General features: G+C 44.3%; 1 protein-coding gene and 1 pseudogene across 1 annotated transcript in view; one reads left to right on the top strand and one right to left on the bottom strand.

Moving 5' to 3' along the window:
* LOC147121901 (fibronectin type III domain-containing protein 7-like) overlaps positions 1-15866 on the bottom strand; it is a 35274-nt gene that overhangs the window by 1743 nt on the left and 17665 nt on the right. Inside the window, exons 7-10 of the mRNA XM_085982441.1 lie at positions 7894-8154; positions 7305-7565; positions 6908-7162; positions 2184-2444 (exon numbers count right to left, since the gene is read on the bottom strand). Coding sequence (XP_085838567.1) covers positions 2184-2444; positions 6908-7162; positions 7305-7565; positions 7894-8154 — 1038 coding nt within the window. The remainder of the gene's footprint in view (positions 1-2183; positions 2445-6907; positions 7163-7304; positions 7566-7893; positions 8155-15866) is intronic.
* On the top strand, positions 8477-15761 carry LOC147121902 (uncharacterized; annotated as a pseudogene).

Here is a 15866-nt window from a genome sequence, read left to right as displayed (position 1 = left end):
AATACACAATGAGTGGTAGGACCCTAGGAAGTACAGAGGGTCAGAGGGACCTTGGTGTACATGTACATAGATCCCTGAAGGCAGCGGAGCAGGTAGATAAGGTGGTTAAAAAGGCATATGGGATACTTATATTCTATGCCTCGGCTAATGAAGGCAAGAGCAGGGAGGTTATGATGGAGCTGTACAAAATGCTGGTGAGGCCACAGCTGGAGTACTGTGTGCAGTTCTGGTCGCCTCACTACAGGAAGGATGTGATTGCTTTGGAGAGGGTGCAGAGAAGATTCACCAGGATGTTACCTGGGATGGGGCGCCTCAGCTATGAAGAGAGGCTGGACAGGCTGGAGTTGTTTTCCTTGGAGCAGAGAAGGCTGAGGGGGGACCTGATTGAGGTGTACAAAATAATGAGGGGCATAGATAGGGTAGATAAAGAGGAACTTTTCCCCTTAGTGGGGGGGTCAATAACAAGGGGGCATAGATTCAGGGTAAGGGGCAGGAGATTTAGAGGGGATTTGAGGAGGAACTTTTTCCACCCAGAGGGTGGTTGGAATGTGGAACTCAATGCCTGAAAGGGTGGTGGAGGCAGGAACCCTCACAACATTCAAGAAGCATTTGGATGAGCACTTGAAATGCCATTGCATACAAGGCTATGGACCAAATGCTGGAAAATGGGATTAGACTGGACAGGGATGGATGGGCGGCGCAGACACGATGGGCCGAAGGGCCTCTTTCTGTGCTGTAAAACTCTATGACTCTATGGACTTTCACCGTTCACACAATTTTTAATTTGACTATTTTGACTTATGGTGCAGTGTGCAGTTTAGGCCTTTGTAAACTGTAATATCCGTATCCTTTCTCCGCTCTCTATGCCAGTTAATGTACAGAACCCTGATACAGAGGAACAAATAAAGGGTTTGTATCTGTATTAATATTCATTGTATTTCCCTGTAATTAGCACAAACACTTAGGAGGGAGCATGCCAGACTGAATGTGGCCAGGCCAGTGTTTCTCTTTCAGGGCCATCCAATCTGAAAAATGAAGAGGCGATGAAGAGCTAGGCAGTCAGCATACTTATGTGGAAGGAAAGATTTTGAACACTGAACTCTGCTACAGGACAGGGTTCTATGCAAGTCAAATCAATATTCTTCCCTTCAAAATAATATTTTTTAAACTTCTCATCTGGGCACTTCCCTTGTCGTCTTCCATTTCTCCTGAGTGCTGTCAAAAATACCTTCTGTTGCGGAGCTACTGTGCCACAGCCTAATCTACATTTTAGCTGCGTTTAGTGCTGATCTTTAAACAGGACAACCTCAGTGTACGAATTCAGTAAAGTTCAGCAACACCACAACAACTTACATTTTGATAATGCGCCTCGTGTACAGAAAGGTGAGAGAATGCTTTACAGGAAACAAAATTAGACACAAAGCAGGAGCAAGAAATGAGAAGAAAAAGACGATTGGGGGGACTGGGCAAAAACACGGTTGCAGTGAAAGGTTTTTAGAGGCTTCTGAAGGGCAGGTGGTAAGGCAGAGTAGTTGAAAGAGCAGCTATAGACTAAATGAGGGCGAAGAAGAAATAAATCAGTGTTGGAAAAGCTGAAATTGGTTGTATGAACATACTGCTGGACAAAATGGCTGACGTAGGGCATGGCCTGGTAGTGGAGGGATCTGGAGGTGAAGTCAAGTATCTGCAAGAGCATGGGCAGTCAATCAAACATAGCAAGGACATGATGGGAGTACAGGACCTTGTGCGAGTCAGCACACAGGCTGCAGAAGTCTGAATGGGTTGTAGCTGAAGAGAGTGGAGGTGGGGAAATCAGCAAGAGGAACTTTGTAGAAGTCAAGCCTTGAACTATGAAGGTTTCAGCAGCACTGGGATTGATGTAGGGCTGAGGCAGAGAAGGTTTGGAGTTGAAAGAAAGCAATCCTGGTAACAGACTGAAGCAGAAAGAGAGGAAATCAGCTCATTTTCTTTAACGGCGCACTTTCGTGAAGTGAGGTTTAATTAACTTTGCTGATGCATTATCATATCATCTGCACTTGATTTCACCAGGCTGAAAATACTGCGTAGCTCTTCCCTTAAATGAAAAGTGAAGCCAAACATTTTACATGCCAACAGTAGGCCTCAAACAAGTACATTAACTGTGTGGAATTGATGGTTCCAGTTTTGAATCATCCTACTCTTACCAGTCCTGAAGTCAAAGTTAGAGCTTTGTGAAGTGTCACATATACCGTCCAGTGCTGTTAGAGTTAAATTATACATCTGTCCACAGTGTAGATCGTTTATTTGACACTCTCTGTTGGCTGTATCACATGATACCATGTGCCCATCACTTCCTTCTGCTGTTGCAGAGTAAGACACTGCACCTTTAGTGTGGGTCCACGACACAGCCGCATCGTTTGTGTTACAGTCCAGCTGGACATCGAGATTCTGCGGGATGCACGATACTGAAAAGAGCAAAAAGACCAGATGAAGAGCACTTGTCCAGCAGCTGCTAAACTGTATGGAATTGTTTTCTAACTGAAATCTTCATGCAGTTGTATTTGAGAGTTTTTCTGGAGAACAGTGTTTTGAACAGTGCAGAAATCAGGGTTAGTGAGATTGATACAGAAATTAGTGATATGGGAAATCGCACTTCTTTAACATAAGATTATTGAATGTCATTCAGAACTTTAATTAAAGCTAATTAAACATCCACAGAATGGGGATCACTTTTAATTTCTTATTTGGTGTAGAAATTTGCTAACATATCTATCACGTGATGGTAAAATTGGCAAAAAGGTGGGTTTTTACATTTGCATGGATTTGTGTTGGCAATTTACAGATACAGAAATTAGTGATGCAGGAAATCGCACGTCTTTAACACTGATTATTGAATGTTATTCACAGCTTAAAAAATGCACAATCTTAATTAAATCTGCAAAATCATGTGCATTTCTATTTTGTTAGTTTCTATCTTGTTGTTTTCATCCACTATGTGATCCAATTCGATGGCTGAAAATGATGCTTGTTGCTTTTGGATGAACTGCACTAGTAATCTGTAGTTTCAGAGACACCTTGGCCCAGAAATTCGGGTCCCAACGCGTGAGTACGCACGGGGTACTCATGCGTGGACCCGATGGAAGTGCCGGTTTCTTGCATGCACTGCACATGCGCGGGAAACCGGCACTTCCGTTCCTCTGAACGAAGGGGTTCAGAGGTCAAACGCGTGCGCGTGGGAGTCTGCGCGTGCGCTTTGAACTTACGTTTTTTTTTAAACAGGTTTTTCCGTGAGGGTAAGTCTTTAGATTTTAGAAATGTAAAAACCAGGCATAAGGCCTGCATTTTAAAAGGTAAGTGGTCAATTAATTAAAATTAAAACATTTTTTCCACAGGTTTATTATTTTTAAATACTTTAAAGCAAGGTAAGTTTATTTTTAGCCCCATTTTTTCATAAAATTATTTTTTTCAAAAATTTAAATTATTGTTTAAAATAGTTATTTAATGTAATTTATAGTTTGTTTAAAAAGTGTGATTTAAAAAAAATTATTTGAAGGTTTACTGTTATTTTGGGGCCCGTATATTCATAAGTTTAGACAGGTCTTCCTGTCAATCTTATGAATGGGCTTTTCCCTCCTCTGATTGGCTGCCCATGGCTCACGTGATCCCAGGGGATGCATCGCACTAACTACGCCCCTGGGACACGCAAGCACAGCGCGCTGGGAGTTGGAGCAGGCCCCGGAGCGGAATTCCACGGGAGCCCAGAGCTCAACTGCCGGCGCGCAAGGTAAGTGCAGGTCGGGGGCTTGCACCCGCGGGAAGCCGCCGACCCAAATTTCTGGGCCCTTATCTTTTGCTCTCCAGGGAGAGAAGCCAAACGGTTCCTCTCGAGGCACGTCTATCACATCATCCACTGCACAAGTGAAAGAATACAGTGAAGGATACTGAAACAGCTCTATTTCCACAGTTATGTTAATGGGGAGCCATGTCTTCACTGGTTATTTTGTAGTGTAATAATGGATTACGATCTATTATGAGTTACTAGCTGGGGTGAGCCCGGCGTTGCCAAGGCTTTTTCGAGGGCATGTTGTTGTTGGAAGAGAGAGAGAGAGAGCGACTGGGGGGGTGGCAGAAAGAGACTGGGGGGGGGGGGGAAACAGAGAGAGACTGGGGGGGGGGAACAGAGAGAGACTGGGGGGGGGAACAGAGAGAGACTGGGGGGGGGACAGAGAGAGACTGGGGGGGGGAACAGAGAGAGACTGGGGGGAGGGGGGAACAGAGAGAGACGGGGGGGGGAAGAGAGAGAGACTGGGGGGGGGGAGCAGAGAAGCTCTCCCCCCCCCCGCGATTTCCCGAGGCTCTCCCCCACCACCGCGATTTCCCGAGGCTCTCCCCCCCGCGATTTCCCGAGGCTCTCCCCCCCCCCCACGATTTCCCGAGGCTCTCCCCCCCCCCCGCGATTTCCCGAGGCTCTCCTCCCCCCCCCGCGATTTCCCGAGGCTCTCCCCCCCCCCCGCGATTTCCCGAGGCTCTCCCCCCCCCCCGCGATTTCCCGAGGCTCTCCCCCCCCCCCCCGCGATTTCCCGAGGCTCTCCCCCCCCCCGCGATTTCCCGAGGCTCGCCCCCCCCGCGATCTCCCGAGGCTGTGTGCTGGCGTCACGGGGGCCGTGCGCATGCGTGCCGGCGTCAAGGCGGCTGCGCAACTGGCGGCCTCTTCATTTTTTTAAAAACTCATGCGTGCTGGCGTCACGGGGTGGCGGGCCGTGTGCATGCGTGGTTTCAAGACCGCCGGCGTGCCCCGTTGCCGGGGTAACGGGGGCCGTGCGAATGCGTGCCGTCGTCAAGGCGGCCGCGCAACTGGCGGCCTCTTCTTTTTTTTTAAAACTCATCTTTCGCCGAGTAAGAGGAGATTAAATAAATAGAGAGCAGCAAAAGAGGAGGAGGGAGTAGGAGTCGCTCGGTAGGCCCATGCAAGAAGGACGGTAGATGTGAATAGGAGGCAGGGCTCGGCTGCTGGTTAACTAAGTGGCCCCTCGGGTCGGACGCAGGCCTGGTCTCGAACGAGGAGCCAACTGCCCCGCCCACCGCGTGCGCATTTGCTAAACACAATTTAAAACACAAATAAATTGTTATTTAATTCCCTAACACATCATTAAAATATTTACCTTAGTTCCCTAACACACAGAAAGTGTGGGGGAAAAAATCGTGAAAAATCAAGATGGCGGCCACTCGCCTCGGTTCAGAAGGATAAGGCCCGCCCACACACGCACCGATTGGTCGACCGGTCAGGTCACCGAAGCGTAGGATTGGTCAATCGTCGAGTCACTCGACACTCAACTGTAGGATGGCACGCGCCAGGAACCCGCCGTCCGATTGGTCGACCTCGACGTCCCACGGTCGCTAATACCTCGACGTCCCACGGTCGCTAATGAGATGCTAATGAGCGGAACGCTGAACGTTTTTTGGATACCGCGGGCGGGATTTTTGTCCGGCCGAAACGTAAATACACCTATGACCGGTCCGGAATTGCAAGCTTTCTTTTGAGGCGACGCGCGCGTCGGTACGCTCTGTAACTTTCAAACGTATAGAACACGGACAGACAGACATCGGGACAGACAGAAGAGCCGCTTTATATATATAGATTATGATCTGGAATTCACCAACTGAAAAGGGTGTGGAAGCAGATTCAATAGTAAGTTTCAAAAGGGAATTGGATAATACTTGAAGGGGAGAAAACGGCAGGGCTATGGGGAAAGGGCAGGGTGAGTGGGTCTGATTAGATAGCTGTTTCAAAGAGCTGGCATGGGTATGATGGTCCAAATGGCCTCCTTCTGTGCTGTAACATTCTATGATTCTATGTACTGAAAAATGCACCGAGTGCTGCTAATTTTAAAGCACAGAATTGCACTGATGTGATTAGCAATGGGCTTTTGCGCAGCTCATTTTGTGTCGGGTCTGCATCCAACAGGTCACTGCTCCCATAATAAAAGTGCAATATGAAAGCAGCATCACTGGAGCAATACAGGGATCAGACCTTTGCAGGAGCTGTGGGTTTAAATTGTATGTTGCTAGGCTGTATGGTAGTGATTAGTGTGGTTAGAAAAATAGTGTTCCTGATCATAGAATCATAGAATGATACAGCACAGAAGGAGAACATTCGGCCCACTGTGCCTGTGCCGGCTCTTTGATAGAGCTATCCAATTAATCCCACTCCCCTGCTCTTTCCCCACAGCCCTGTATTTCTTTCCCCTTCAAGTATTTATCTGTGTTCTCTAGTTACTGACCTTTCTGCCACTGGAAACAGTTTCTCTTTCTTCAGCCTATCAAAACCATTCATGATTTTGAACACCTCTATCAAATCTCCTCTTCACCTTCTCTGCTGTAAGGAGAACAATCCCAGCTTCTCCAGTCTCTCCACATAACTGAAGTCCCTCATCCCTGGTACCATTCTAGTAAATCTCTTCTGCACCCTCCCCAAGGCCTTGACGTCCTTCCTAAAGTGTGGTGCCCAGAATTGAACACAATACTCCAGCTGACACCTAGCCAGTGTTTATAAAAGGTTTAGCATAAATTCCTTGCCTTTGCACTCTTCCTCTATTTAAAAGCCAAGGCTCCCTCCCATATGCTTTTCTAACAGCCTTCTCAACTTGTCCTGCCAGCTTCAAAGATTTGTGTACATTCCCACCTAAGTCTCTCTCTTCCTGTACCCCCTTTAAAATTGCACCATTTAGTTCCTATTGTCTCTCCCTTGACCTTTGATCTTTGTCTGATTTTTTTTTCTGGAAGGTACCTGATATGCTAGTTCAGAGATGAAGAGATATGACTGATGCTCAAATAATGAAAACATTGGGGAGGAAAATATATACATTGCTGTAAGCTCACCTCAAGGCTTTATTCACACTATGTCCATTAGAAATGTCTCTTTAGTTACCTGTTTTCATTGTGATGGAAGGACTTTCAGCAGTGTCACATGCGTCATCGTGTGCATGAACTGTGACAGTGTAGGTCTCTCCACAGTGCAGGTCAGTGATATCACACAATGTATCATTAGCGCTGCATTGTTGCACATTGCTTCCTTCTGCAGTCGCAGTGTATGATATTGCCCCTTCACTTAGCTCCCATGAGACTGACACATAGCCAGCATCACAGTCCATGTGAGCATCAACATTCTGTGGGACACATGGTACTGCAAGAAGAAAATTCATAAACATCAACCAGTGGAAAGATACTGAGCCACATAACTTTCTGTAAGATACAAAAATGACCAAATTCCAACTACTTTATGTATATTTTAGAATTTCTTATTCTAAATTCTTGTCTAGGATTACCTGTTTTAATTGTAAAAGCAGAGCTTTGTGAGCTGTTACATTGCATGCGGATTGCCTGTACAGTTATATAGTAGTTCAGTCCACAATCCACATCTGAGACCTCGCATTCAGTGTCTGTTGCATTGCAGGAGGCCCAATGGCCATGGCTTCCTTCTGCTGTTACAAGGTATGACTCTGTGCCATTACTGGGATCCCAAAACACTGACACAATATTACTTTCACAGTTCATGTGAGCTACCACATTCTGTGGGATACAAGGCACTGCAGAAAAGAGAAAGCACAGAATGCAATCCTTAAACTGCTGTAGATTTAATGCTGCATATACATGTACAAAACCTGCATGATATCAAACTTTACTGCATTAAAATGAGCTATGCAACAGAGACACTCAAACTTTGATCAGTATCTGATAGGATTAACTGATGGATAGTTGGGTTTGTAATAAAGATTAACTGTAGCAAATTATCAATGTACAACATGTGAGATGGAGTTTATTAATATACAGTTTAGTAACGCTATGTCAATTCAAAATTTTCCTGTCTTTTAGGGACTTTATTCTGTTTATTTTCATAAAAAGAGAATGTTTTACCTGTTTGAATTTCAAAAGCTGGACTTGGTAAACTGGTACAATTCTCATCCATTGCTAATATAGTTATACTGTACATCTGGCCACATGGGAGGTCTATGATCTCACAGCTTGCTTCCGATGCATTGCAGGAATACCTGTCTCCTTCCATTCCTTCTGCAATTGCGATGTAGAACACTGTGTCGTCACTCTGCTCCCACAATACTGACACTGTGTGTGTTGCACAGTCCAAATAAGCACTTACATTCTGGGGACTGCAAGGGGCTGAAGATATCGGAGAAACAGATGGATAAAGGCACAATCAGTTTTTTACTTGAATTCGAGAATGTACATATATAAAGTCTGTAATTCATTCTTTCTGTTAGCATGGAAAGGAGCTATGTGCAGGAATAGTGAAACATAAAAACTAAAAGATCTTGTGGTTGATTTTAACTTACCAAAATTGGTGTTAATGGGCCGTAATGGCTATAAAATGAGGTCCGTAAACTTACCACCTGATTAACGCCAGCAATTAGCCCACTTTCACAGGGGCCTACACTGGGTGACCGCAGTACCTGCCTGTTTCAGCTGGTAGGACCCTATTAATATGGCAATCGGAGTCTTATCAAGTATGTACGTGGGTTAATCAAGAACAGCCAGCATGAATTTGTGAAAGGCATTCCGTGCTCAACAAATTAAATAGAGCATTTTGATGAAGCGATTGATTGGGTACAGAAAGAGAATGCAGTTGATGATGTATATATGGATTTTCAGGAAATGTTTGATGAGGTGTCTCAAAAGAGGGTTGTTAGAAAAAAATCAGACATAGGAAGAAATGTAGCAGCATGGGTAGAAAGTTGGTTGATGGACAGGAAACAAAGTATTGGGGTAAATGGGTGGTGTTCATAGTGGAGGAAGGTTGGAAGTGGTGCACCTCAGGAGTCAGTGCTTGGTGGACTTTTGTTCTTAGTAAATATAGGTGATTTGCACTTGGGTATAGGGAGCACAATCTCAAACTGTGTTGATGATAGAAAAGTTGGAGGTTTGGCAAATAGGGAGGAAGGCTGTAAAAGACTTCAGGAAGACATTAACAGGCTAGCGGAATGGGCAGATAGCTGGTAGATAAGAGTGAGGTAATACATTTTGGGAGAAAAAGGAAGGAATGGGAGCAGACACTTAATGAAAAGACACTGAAGGGTGTGGAAAACAGAATACTCTAGAGGTTCAAATTAATAATTCCCTGAAAGTGCGAGTGCTGGTAGATAAAGCCATAAATAAGTCCAATAGAAATTTGAATTCTATAAATAGGGCACAAAGTGCAAGAGTAAAGAAGTATTGATGAATTTATATATGTAAGGGGACAAAAATGACTTCTTAGAATTAAAAGTTAGAAGAAACTATAACTTCTTAGAATCACAATTAGTAGAAACTAGAAGGCTGATAAGTTTGTCTCCTATCCTTGCTTAGGAATGTAGGTCATAGACAAAACAGGAACTGTAAAGCTAATAAGCTGGTCTTTTGTCCTTGCTTAAGATAAGACAGGACATACAGATTCTCAAAGCATGATTCTGTAGACCAATCAATGAGCGTAGAAGGGGGGTGCACGCCTCAAGTTAGGGTATAATTGCTGTACATATTTGATACTCGGTGGAAGAATCCTTTCTCTGGGATGAGACTGAGATTTTCCCCTTGCATATGCTTGAATAAAGATTGTGAAACTTATCCCAGGTGTCCGTCTGGTGAATTCGTGGTTGCTATAGGGCAAGTGTCGACCCCTTATCTCAGGGGGTCTGCTTGAGAGGGGGGAAGACTTCTCTTTTACCCCAACAATTGGCGTAGTCGGCAGGATGCAGACTCTCCGACCCGAACAATGTGGCAGCTGTTGGGGTGAGTATCTTTTAAATACCACCTACAAGTTAGAGCTGATACATTGTGGACGGGAAGGGAGGTAATCTGTATAAAAGAACAAAGTGTAGCAAACCACAAACTGACGGGAACCGAGGAATAAGCACGATATGGGTTAAGAGTAGGTCCTGAAACACGGCCAATGAGGCAATACCAGTGAACCGGTATTGGTTGTATACGGCCGGGGCAGACAAGAAGGAATACAAGAATAACCTAGGGGTGACGTACCGACCCCAGCATTTTACAGGTTAAGAGTAGTTCCTGAAGCACGGCCAACGAGGCAATACCAGCGAACCGGTATTGGTCATAAATGGCCGGCGCAGACAAGAAGGAATACAAGAGTAACCTAGGGGTGACGTAACGACCCCAGCGATCGTAAAGAATGGCCAACGGGTATGACTGGGGACCGGGGGGGCCCCTAGTAAAAATGCTAGCGGAAAAGAATGTGAAACTAATAGATACGATGAAGGAAAACGATTGGCAACTGAACAACCCACCGGTAAAACAAAGAGAATGGTGGGCTAAGGATACAAAATTAAAGGAAGAAAAGCTCATCATTTTAGTGGCTCGTGCATATTATGAGTTGAGTAGACGTACTCGAATTTGGACCAAAAACGGGTGCCAAAATTGTACCCGAGTACCAGTAATTTAAGAAAGGGAATAAGAAAAAAAAATTGAGTTTTATTGACACAGAAGCTATCAGTTTCTGTCCAAAACAAGTAAAATACAGGATTTGTTGAGTGAAAGGAATCTTAAAAGGAATGCTGGAATCTCAGTTTGTGTGAAAGTGTGTGTTAAAAATATGGAAGTTTTCTGTCTTTGAAAGTGTCTGTTGTGTTTGTTTTAGCTCCACCCACTCTTTTGTATAGAGAGCTAAAAGCTGTTTAACCCTTTGAAGACTTGTCTTGAATATGGACAAGCGTGTGTTGTTTTAAGTTTGTTAATTGTTTTACAAAAGATAAGCTTCAGCCTTGAAGTTACAGTTGCCAATGTGCCTGGAAGAAACTGAATTTGAATGTTTACAAGGCATGGGTGGTTGTTTCTTTGTTGATGTGGCTTCTTTCTTTCTTTTTCAAGTGATACTGGTTAGTTTAAAAAAAATTGATCTGGATTAAATTGGAGTTATGAGGTTAATTAACCTATTAAAACCAGGCTTTCATTGTGGCCACGGTGAAATTCTGGTTGGTGTAAATTTGTGTAGACCACATTGAATAAGATAACTCCGCTCCGCGTGAACATCCGATAGTGGCAGGTCCCTCTACAATATTTAATTGACTACGGTACTGGGAGCCCTACAGAATGCGGGACTAAAGGTAAACCCTAGAAAGGTACAGGTAGGGAAGGATGAAGTAACCTACCTAGGATACATAATAACACAAGGGAAGAGACAAATGCCCGAAGGCAGAAAGGAGGCTATTAGAACGATGCCGAGGCCAGGAACTGTGAAAGGGGTCAGGCAGGTATAAGTCTATTTAATTATTGCCGTTACTTTATCCCAGAATATGCAGAAATGGCCCAGCCTATACATTATTTGATCAAAGGAGGGAAACCATCCCAGGAGCTGGTGGACTGGGGCCCTGACCAAGAAACAGAGTTTGTAAAGTTATACAAGCCCTCGTAAGTGCTCCTGCCCTGGGATTACCAGACCAGAATAGGCCATTCCACATCTATAACTACCACATTAAGGATCATTACAATGTGGTAGTAACCCAGGTGCATGGGGATAGACAAAGGCCGGTAGCATACTACACCACTAAGCAGCAGCCTGTAGCTGCAGGATTGTCCAGATGTGTTGCTGCCCTCGACTGCACTGCATGGGCCATCAGAGTTAGTGAACCAATAGTGATGTCAGGACAAATTATCCTACATACCCAGCATACCCTAGTAGAGTTGCTTAACACAGGAAGGCTACGAACTGTATCAGATGTGCATAGAGCCACATGGGAAGTGATGCTCATACCCCCCAATGGCACAGTAACAATAGTTAAAGACAACGGTAACAATCCCGCAGGGATTATAACGGAAGGAGAGGAACATCAGTGTAACCCAACAGGAAGTGAAGGGGAAAATAGTCATGTTAGTGAAACCCCGCTCGAGGAAGTGGAAATGGATTTATATGTAGATGGGTCCCGGCGAGATATAGACAGGACACCACGAACAGGATGGGCAGTGGTAGATGGCAATGGACAGGTTAAAAGGGAAGGTCGGCTAGAAGGGAGCCTATCGGCTCAGGTAGCAGAATTGGTGGCTCTCACCGAAGCCCTGAGGTTAGCCAAAGGAGAAAGGGTAAACATATACATCAGGAGGAGAACCCATAAGACACGAGAATATAATCAAGGAATTAGTGGGAGTCTCCCTCCTACCCAAAGAGTGTGCAATAATAAAAATGAAATTAAGGGCAACCCCTAGCCGGACTACAGGACTGACACCCTTTGAGTTAATGACAGGAAGAGCAATGAAACTGCCCGAGGTACTGGTCATAGGAAGTGAGGACGTAGGACCATATAAAAATAGAATATGGAGGTTTGTGATGGAACTCTGTAAGCAATTACATGACCTGAAAGCACAGGCTAGGGATCAGCAAGTAATTAAAGACTTAGAGAACGACATCAAGGAACAGAAAGTCCAAATACCCCAGGCAGGCAGGCAGGTAATGGTAAAGATAAACCCAGAGAAACCAGAGTTCTCACCAAAATGGATCGGCCCCCATCAGGTAATAATGGTAAGTGACACATTCGCATGTGTAGATATAAGGGCACCGGCAAATGGAAACACTGGACCCAGTTGAAAAGGCATGGACTCTAAATAACCGGTGACGACCGGGAAATATTATGTTTTACAGGATCTTATCCCTTATAGGGGGAGCCATGGGAGAAGCTGTGCAGGCCGGCCAAAGGGGACCAACAAGGCCTGTATTACAGAAACTCGAGCGACATTAGCTGTGATCAGGAGCAAAAGGGGGATTGGTAATAAAGGAAACCAAGGATAAAATACACTTTGGGGTATGCCAATGAATAATTACGGTGTTCCTAAACCTAACGGATATAACCATTCCCAGCTTTTGTGGAAAGGAAACCGTAAGGCTGTACAATAACTTGACCCTACGAGTTCTTGAAGGCCCTGAACCAAGAACCATGACATTTAATGTGAAAAGGAGGACAGGTAGAAAAGGGGACCGGGAGAAAAGAGGGATACTAGAAAGAGAAGGTGTGGGCTGTGCGGCAGGGGTTGCGACGGTGAACACTATAGACCTGCACACCATAGACGATCGGGTTGATGCCCTAATCTGAATCTTACAAGAATTGTTGGGTAGGGAAGGGGATAATCAAAGACTGCAGGCACAGCTAGGTGATGGTATGGAGGGAGAATTGCTACAAGTGTCCCACACATTGCGGGACCACGCCAGAACTATAAATTTGATAAACAAAGCAGGGGAAGACGTGAGCCGGCAACTTCAGTCGGAAATAGCAGGGTACGGAGCACGGATACTTAGTGAAGTACAACATAACCTAGAGCAACTCCAGAAGTGCCGGATTGGATACCGAATGATGTATTTACCAATTGGACCTGAGATAAAAACATGACTCATACGTGTGCGGTACGGAGGAATAGTCATGCTTGGATACTAAAAGCTAGATGCATAACCGGACATTTAAATATAATAGGATTTGTACTATCAATACTGCAGTCTGATGTAACAAAAGGAGATCCCTTATACCAAACAAACAATATAGGGAAGATAAGGAACCAAACTCGCTTGCGCTACCATGACTTGTCCAGACATGTGATTAAAGAGAACAACAGTACGAGGGGTATTAACATAGATGATTGTTATAGAAATAACCAAGTTGTTTTATGCCGAGATCCACCAAGAATGACTGTGGTTATGGCCGAACGGAAGGGTGCACATTGAGTATCATGCCAATGACACAGGATTCCGAAACAACCGCCGCCCCACGAGGGAATGGAGAATGGTGTGTGAGCACCAAGGCACCCAATATGAGAGTTACGAATAAGGGAGGGACCACCTCCTGTGCCATCACGGATACTGACTTCTGCTTTACCCCACAAGAGACACATATAAACAGGTATATCATATATCCTGAACTAAAAGAAAAAACTATTAATGGGACAGTGACGGACACTATCCGAGAAGGGTATACAAAGGCAATAAGGCCACAAGGAAAACCGATACCCGAACTGAATGAAGAAGAGACCCAACTGGAGCATGACATTCAGAAGCAGAGACAAAAGTATGTTATTTTGATGGAAGAAATAGATAAGCTACAAAAGGACACTGAAGAAATGTTGGCTAGTCGGCCTTGGTATGCTAAGTTTTGGAATGCTGGACTCAATGTGCAAATACACCCCTGGATAAGGATAATATCACATCTATTGGTTCCTGTACAAGGCGTTGTATTGATTATCTTGTTGTTGTTATCCTGTCAAAAATGTAGCAGGAATAAGAGACAAGCCATAGCGAGAGCAATAAGTAAAAAAACTGGATAAGGCAAATTTAAAAAGTCCGGCAGAAAGGACTTATCTTATATAACCTTGATGGGAAAGTCAACAGGCAGATCCTGCAGTTTGGGAAGTAGCTACCCAAATGGAGGGACAAACCTGGGGCTCACCCACGAGAAAGTAATAGGGAAATGGCCTGGTTTGGGCATATAGCCAAGGGCCATAAGGGGGGATTGTAAGGGGACAAAAATGACTTCTTAGAATTAAAAGTTAGAAGAAACTATAAATTCTTAGAATCACAATTAGTAGAAACTAGAAGGCTGATAAGTTTGTCTCCTATCCTTGCTTAGGAATGTAGGACCTAGACAAAACAGGAACTGTAAAGTTAATAAGCTGGTCTTGTGTCCTTGCTTAAGACAGGAACTGTAAAGCTAATAAGCTAGTCTTTTGTCCTTGCCAGGACATACAGATTCTCAAAGCATGATTCTGTAGACCAATCAATGAGCGTAGAAGGGGGGTGCATCAGGGGTGCACACCTCAAGTTAGGGTATAATTGCTGTACGTATTTGATACTCGGTGGAAGAATCCTTACTCTGGGATGAGACTGAGATTTTCCCCTTGCATATGCTTGAATAAAGATTGTGAAACTTATCCAAGGTGTCCGTCTGGTGAATTTGTGGTTGCTATAAGGCAAGTGTCGACCCCTTATCTCAGGGGGTCCGCTTGAGAGGAGGGAAGGCTTCTCTTTTACCCCAACAATATAGAATATAGGTTAGGCCATGGTCAGAGTATTAGTTGCAGTTTGGGTGACCCATTATGAAAAGGACATTAAAGCCATAGAGCGTAGATTCACCAGGATTATGCCAGGGTTGGGAAACTATAATTATCAGGGGAGATTTGAGACGCAGACTATTTCCGCTGAAGAGAAAGCTAAGGGGGATTTAATAGAGTTTTTTTTGAATTAAGAGCTTTGACAGATGAATAGAGAAAGATTATTTCCTCTAGTTGGGAGACCGTAATGAGGGGTCATTCATTTAGATTTTTCACTAGGCGAGTGAGGATAGATTGGAGACATTCCTTTTACAGAGGCTTGATGGGACATGGCATTTTTTGCCACAGGGAATGATTGAAGCTGAGGCCATTGCATCCTTTAAGGGAAAACTCAAACATATTAGAAGCAAAGAAAGATACAGGGAGAAACCAGAACCATGAAATTAGTTTTGTATTGTTCTATCAAAGAGCTGGCACACATATGATAGGCTGAATGGCCTCCTTCTGTATTGTATAGTATGAGTCAACTCCACAATGTGAGGGATGTTGGACCTGTTTACAGGAGTGAATGGCATCACTGAACCCAAGCATGTATCAACAGCAGAGTCTGCATGTGTAACAATATCATACAGACTAAATATTCTTTACATCACTTATGGTTTTGGTTTCTTGCTGGTTGGAGTGTTATTCAGATCAGTGAACAGTTGGTTTCCAAGACTGACTCATTACTTGAAGAAAAGCAGTATGTGATTTGAACATTAAGAGGTTGATCTGATTGCATTAGAGCAACATCTTATTTGAATACATTACATCATCAAAGCTTGATACCAAATTTCACCAGTTTGCACATGCATTGTAAA

Source organism: Somniosus microcephalus, chromosome 3 (assembly GCF_052327205.1).
Source record: "Somniosus microcephalus isolate GS21.2 chromosome 3, FLI_Smic_1.0, whole genome shotgun sequence".
NCBI classification, from domain to species: Eukaryota; Metazoa; Chordata; class Chondrichthyes; order Squaliformes; family Somniosidae; genus Somniosus; species Somniosus microcephalus.
This window is presented reverse-complemented; position numbering and strand designations above follow the sequence as displayed.